This window comes from Montipora foliosa, chromosome 5 (genome assembly GCF_036669935.1).
Source record: "Montipora foliosa isolate CH-2021 chromosome 5, ASM3666993v2, whole genome shotgun sequence".
Taxonomy (NCBI): domain Eukaryota; kingdom Metazoa; phylum Cnidaria; class Anthozoa; order Scleractinia; family Acroporidae; genus Montipora; species Montipora foliosa.
The window spans coordinates 41,705,365-41,711,832 of NC_090873.1; the positions used below are offsets into that span (position 1 = coordinate 41,705,365).

The 6,468-nt window shown below is 41.7% G+C and overlaps 1 protein-coding gene across 1 annotated transcript; it reads left to right on the forward strand.

Annotated features, from left to right (window-relative positions):
- The first annotated feature begins 2,887 nt into the window (after window positions 1-2,887).
- LOC138002757 (tetratricopeptide repeat protein 28-like) lies at window positions 2,888-4,150 on the forward strand. The gene is made up of 2 exons (XM_068848741.1): window positions 2,888-2,984; window positions 3,048-4,150. The coding sequence occupies exons 1-2, from the start codon at window positions 2,888-2,890 to the stop codon at window positions 4,148-4,150; spliced, it is 1,200 nt and encodes a 399-aa protein (XP_068704842.1).
- Window positions 4,151-6,468: the final 2,318 nt, after the last annotated feature.

Here is a 6,468-nt window from a genome sequence, read left to right on the forward strand (position 1 = left end):
CGCGTCCATCGAGTTATGGATGCACTTGGGAGATTGCTAAGCTCTCGAGAAGCTGGAGTCTCACTCTGTTATCGCCTCTTGCGACTCTCACGCTTCTCTCGTCCTTAGCAACCTCCCACGTGTTTCCGTAACTCGATGAACGCACGCTAACCATGAACCAGTTGTCCATTTCTCTTGTCAGACGCAAAACCCAGCTATTACCTAACAAGTGTGAAGCGGAGGCAAACAATACTTCGCGAAGAGCAAGGCAAAAAGAAAGGTTTAGTATCTTCATTTTGACCATTTCAAAAATAACACGAAGATGAAACAGCACAACTAATCTTGAAAAGGTCGTAATTTAAAGCACTCAGGTAAGGCTAAGGCGAGTACGGTGTCGTACAGTCCCCTACATAAAAAAAAATAGTAATAATAATCACGGAGCGAAGAATTTTAAAAATATTGGAAATTTTATTCCTAAACTTAGAAAAGTAGAGGATATGCGAACCCCAGAAGGAAGATAATTCCACAAAGCCACAGTACGAGCAGAAGGAAAAGAAAGATCCTTAAGAGAACGAAGATGGTAGTTAGATCTCTCACAAATAAAAGGAGGACAAAGACTATACAGATAAAGGTGGAGCTAGCTTCTACAACATCTTGTACAGGAACCCTAGTTTATGCAATTTTCTTCTAACACTATGTTCAACCCAAGAGATATCTCTTAAAAGGCTCACCCAGTTTCTCCCCTTAATAGCACCCCTAACAAGCCTAACGCTCTCGATTTGTAAGCCTTCCAACAAATTACTGTCAGTTTGGGAGCAACCATCCCAAACAACATCAGCATATTCTAAAGATGAACGCACCTAGGACTTACATAAAACTTCTAGGGTGTACCGACGTAAAGGCTTATAAGAGGATTTAATTTCTTTAATGCCTTTTGGTGAATCTTTACAATATGAACTCGCCAAGACAGACTAGAATGCGTATTTTACACGGCCTATTTGTCCCAGCGCAGACATAAAAGCTATACAAGAGGAGACAGTTTTAATGATGTGTTCATTAAAGGTGAGATTTTTGTCAAAAATCACTCCAAGATCTTTAACAGTCTCTGAGTGTTCGAGGTCTTTACCCAAGAGTGTAAGGCGAAATTCTGGGATTTTCGCAGTCCTCTGTCTACTTCCATACAAAAGTAGACCATTTTCAAAGCTCCAGTTACGTATGTTCACATGGTCTTCATTCAAAGCAGCCACGATGTTTCCAGAGTCATGGGGTTGGAACGACATGTATAAATTGGTGTCATCCACACAACTTTTAGATAACCCTAACCCTAACCCACGACATTCGCAGAACATCTTCTCTCCTCTTCCCACAACATTTATAACGACATGCAATAAATCCCTATCAAAAAAGATATTTTCGAATAGAGGCTCAAGCCGTGAGGCCAGGGAAGGTTTTTCTTAATTTCGAAAGGAAGGACAAGTGATCCCAAACGGGGTAAATATCCATGAAGAAATATGGTAGATTTCAGTTTATTAATTACACTCTATCCTGTTATTTTTCCCGGCGTAATTTTACCCTTTAACTTTTTGAATTCAAATTAGTTTAACTATCATATTTTATCACACCAGGAACCATTTCATGGGTTCCTGATTACATTTTTTTCCCAGTATTACGTAAACATCCGTTTACTATTTATCCCGAGGGGAATCGCATATGAATCGCATAGGGGTATAAATTTCGCATTTTGGTCTCAAGGTGTTCTGGGCAAAACGGCATCGTAAGTAGCCATGTAGGTCTCATTCAGAGTTGCACGAAATGAAATATAAAAATATATATTAAATATGGTCTCTTTTAGGGGTCAGAAAAAGCCCGGGCCCGCCCAGGTTGGTCTCCTTTAGGGGTTTAATTCAAACTTTCCGACGAGCATTTCCACACCTTCCTATAAAGTTCTTCCCCTGGCTGAATATGTATGTACGTAGAATCAATCCAATGTCAACTCTCATTGTACTTCAAGAAGGATGGTTTGGCCAGCCGAAATATAATACTTTACTAAATCAAATCTCGGGGAACGACGCTGCACTGCGCCATCCCTCCTCACTATGGTTTAGACAATTATGAATATGGCAAAAAGCTCATTTCCAACACCCAAAATTTCCACTCTCTTGTCTAATGTCGTTGTCAGGGGTGATCCAAAGCTGTTGCAAGAGTCCTTTTATATTATCTCTGGTTTGCTAACTAAGGAATGGGTGCACCCATGAAACAGCGCCTTTTTCTTTTAATTAATAAGAAGTAAATATGTGTTTGGCACTATCTGTATATCACTCATCTATCACATAACTCACCTTCTCCCTGTGACAAGAAAGCCATTAGTTCCACGTCGCAGAAGATAAGCTGTTGACCTTGTGTCCTGTATCTCTAATATCACTATAGACACATGTGTGACAGACCTTTCTATGCAGTAGAAGAAGATAAGGCCTCTTCTTCCAAGAGGATCGAGGTGGAAGGACAAAAATAAATAAGTAAATAAATAGAACATCCATTTCCCTGATAAAAGGTTAAGCATGGAGCCTATTTATCGTTTTGTCTTTCCAGGTACATCCTAACTTTGTCAGAAGACGACCATCCGATAGAACAACTTCCCCAGTCACATAGTTGATTAACAATGGTGGATAGTAAGCTGGAAGCTCTAGAACAGTGTATGCTAGAGCTTGCCATTGCGATAAGCGTAGGAGAAAAGAAAAAGGAGGGAAAGAACTATTTTAGTCTTGGCAATACTTACTCTGAGCAAGCGGACAATCAACAAGCCATTAAAAATTACACTGAAGCACTCAGCATTTTTAAGGATATCGGCTTCAAGGCTGGGGCGGGAATAACCTGTTGCAACCTGGCCAATGACTTTGCCAAATAAGCCATGAAGTATCATGAACATTGGCTAGATATTGCCAAAGAAGTAGGGGATAGGGTTGGGGAGGGAGGAGCCTATGGAAATACAGACAATGACTATGACGGTCTGGGAAATTTTAAACAAGTCATAGAGTACCACTAACAACATCTTAGTAATGCTAAAGAAGTTCTGGATAGGGCTGGAGAGGGAAGAGCCTATGGAAATCTGAGCAATGCCTATGACAGGCTGGGTAATTTTAAACAAGCCATAGAGTACCATGAACAACATCTTAGTATTGCTAAAAAAGTGGAGAATAGAGCTGAAGTGGGTGCAGCCTATGGCGATCTGGGCAATGCCTATGCCAGTTTGGGTAATTTTAAACAAGCCATAGAGTACCATGAACATCATCTTAGTGTTGCTGAAGAAGTGAGAGATAGGGCTCGGGAGGGAAGAGCCTGTGGCAATCTGGGCAGTGCCTATGCCAATATGGGTAATGTTAAACAAGCCATAGAGTACCATGAACGAAATCTTAGTATTGCTAAGGAAGTGGGGGATAGGGATGGGAAGGGAAGTGCCTATGGCAGTTTGGGCAATGACCATGACAGACTGGGCAATTTTAAACAAGCCATAGAGTACCACAAACAACATCTTAGTATTGCTAAAGATGTTGGTAATAGGGCTTTGGAAGGAGGAGCCTATTGCAATCTGGGCAATCCCTATGAAAGCCTGGGTAATTATAGACGAGCCATAAAGTACCGGGAACGACATCTTAGTATTGCTAAAAAAGTTGGGGATAGAGTTGGGGAGGGAGGAGCCTACGGCAATCTGGGCAAGGCGTATGCCAATCTGGGTATGTTTAAGGAAGCCATAGATTACCATAAACATCATCTACCCATTGCGAAAGAACTGGGGATTAGGACTGGGGAGGGAAAAGCCAATGCAAATCTTGGCAATCCCTGTGCTTGTCTGGGCAATTTTAAAGATGCTATAGAGTATTACGAACAATATCTTAGTATTGCAAAAGAAGTGGGGGATAGAGCTGGGGAGGGAATAGCCTATGCCAATCTGGGCAATGCCTATAACGCTCTGGGAAATTTTAAAAAAACAATAGAGTTCCATGAACATCATGTTGGTATTGCCAAAGAAGTTGGGGATAGGGCTGGTGAAGGAAAAGCCTCTGGCACTTTGGCAAACGCCTATGCCGGTCTCGGCAATTTTGAGCAAGCCATAAAGTACCACAGAATTTACCTTGGTATTGCTATTGGTGGAAACTGTTTTAAAAGAGATTGATTTACGGGATGGCTTCAGGTGCTAGGATCGTTCTTTGGATAACCCACGCAGCGATTTGTCTTTGAGCAGAAAACGTAACTGTAGAAAAACCGTCAGATCTTCGAACTCCTCCATCAACACTTTGCAGCCATTGTACGATGTCTTAATCAGCCCAATTGAAGTCTTGCTCCAAAGTGATGAGTTGATCGTTGTTCCCGATGGACCATTTTGCTTGGCTCCTTACTGTGCATTGAGTGAATCTATCAGGATCCGCACTGCTCCTTCGCACACCTTTTTAAAAATGATCGCCGGTGAAAGTGAAGATTTCCACAATAAGACTGGAGAGCAGCTTGTGGGTGATCCGTGGTTAAAGGACGTTACTAACGATGATGGTAAGCCCATTTTAGAAAAGCTGCCACGAAAGCTGAAGTGCTGAAAAAAATGAAGTCAGTTGCTTTAGTGCACATTGCAGCGCATGGATGCCAGGCAAATGGAGAAATTGCTTTGGCCCCAAACCCGCAACGGCAATCCTCAATCCCGAAAGAGGAAGATTTCATATTAAAAGTGTCAGATGTTCAGGCAGTTCGTCTTCGAGCAAGACTACAATACTAGACATATTTAGTTGGAACACTTAGCGAATGGTCAGAATCATCGTGTTAGAAGATCGTAGCTTATACCACATCCCCCTTCCCCCATTCAGGAAGGGGGAAACGGCTATGGGTGTTCCAACAAATGTGGCGAGTAGCCTACCAAAAATATTAAGATGCTGGTTAACGTTTGACAAGGAGTTGAGATTTCGGTTGATTCTACAGGGGCATAAACGTAACGTAAGAACTGTGCGTGTCTGGTCTTCTCGAGACAGAGGTGAGGGATGATTTCATGCAGACTGGAACGCCTAAATTGCTCTGTTGTAAACATGGCGGTTCACAGCACCAGTGAAGTCGTCTCTCTGGCCTTTCTGTGGACTAATTCCAAGACCTACCGATACAATTTGAGCAAGCTTTGATAGCTAAAAATTTCAATCGATGCTGTATTTTGCCGGTAGGACTGAGTGGCTCCACACTCATAAGAAAATCTATGAAATGAGAATCGGGGATCTTCCCTTTGTCATGGAACGGCTAAATTACCCAGAATTCCTTTTGGGCATGAAGGAGGCAAGCGGAGACTGGTCCTCATCGAATGAGGAAAAAGTAGCGAGAAGAAGATTTCTAGGCGGATACTAAGGAGTACCCAAGGTGCGTGCTGTTAACGTAGACTTTTTATCATAGGACATTCGGCCTGGCCTTTAGTAATTTCTAAATAAGAGAGTAATGAGATTTATATTTGCGATTACCTGTCCTCTTACGTACCACTTAAGTCAAACTCTACATCTCTATGCAATAAGCGCATTCAAAATTTCCTCATATTATTGTATAAAAGTAGTTAAAGAAAGAAAAGGCTTGTCCTGCATATATGAAAAATACGTTTTCTCTCCCGTTCTCTTGTTACGCATGATGTTCGTGGAAATTACATTCTGTCCCTCAATAAACCTAGAACAATCAGTTACGGTCTTAGTTCTTTTTCTTACGTTTTTACTAAGTACGTTGCAAAATGCGCTACCTTATTTTTCCCGTACCACTGAGTTTACTGGTTTTAAACTAATCCAGGGCCGGATTTTGTACAGCGGCTTTTCGTTTTGATTAATATATCTTTAAATATTATTTAATATTTAGTTATGTATCTTTATATATTATGTATGTTAGCTGTAATGTCTCGAAGATATTATTCTGAAATTCGAGATGAAATAAAGTTTTATGCATGCATGTTAGTTACCTTCTGCAGGGCGCATGCGTGCACTTTGTAATCTGCGACTCCAGTGCTTACCATATGACAGATAAAATGACTATTCTCTTGAATATATAAGCCATCAAAGTCTTACGTTAAATTGTAATGACAAGGGCGGTTTGGAGCTGTGAGTAGGCGTGGGATTTGTCTCATATGGTTTAGGGGCCGACATATCCCTCCCTCAATGCCGTACCGGGAGGCGAGGTCGGTAGCAGATAGCAGCGAAGGGCCAACTGCGTCCAAAATCGATCGCACGGGCCGAAATCCCGGGATGACTCGTTTGGTACGAAGCTCCAGCGCCACGTCTGGAGGTACTGCATATTTTTCTCGTCTCGTATTCAAACATTCCGTCAGCGCATGCGTGCGTAAATGTTCAGCCTCTCCTATACCTACAATATTGTATTTGCTTCAAGGAAATTGGCAAATCTGTAGAGGTGTAGATCAGAAGTCAAATCTCTTTAGAAAAGAAGTAAACTTGTTACTAAGATAAACGGAATGTCTCTTCGCATGCTTTG

Bases quoted from the DNA above. Each gene is read 5' to 3' on its own strand.
- LOC138002757 (XM_068848741.1), top strand. From the start codon at position 2,888: ATGAAGTATCATGAACATTGGCTAGATATTGCCAAAGAAGTAGGGGAT. The intron at 2,985-3,047 runs GTCTGGGAAATT...ATGCTAAAGAAG, and splicing joins TACAGACAATGACTATGACG to TTCTGGATAGGGCTGGAGAG.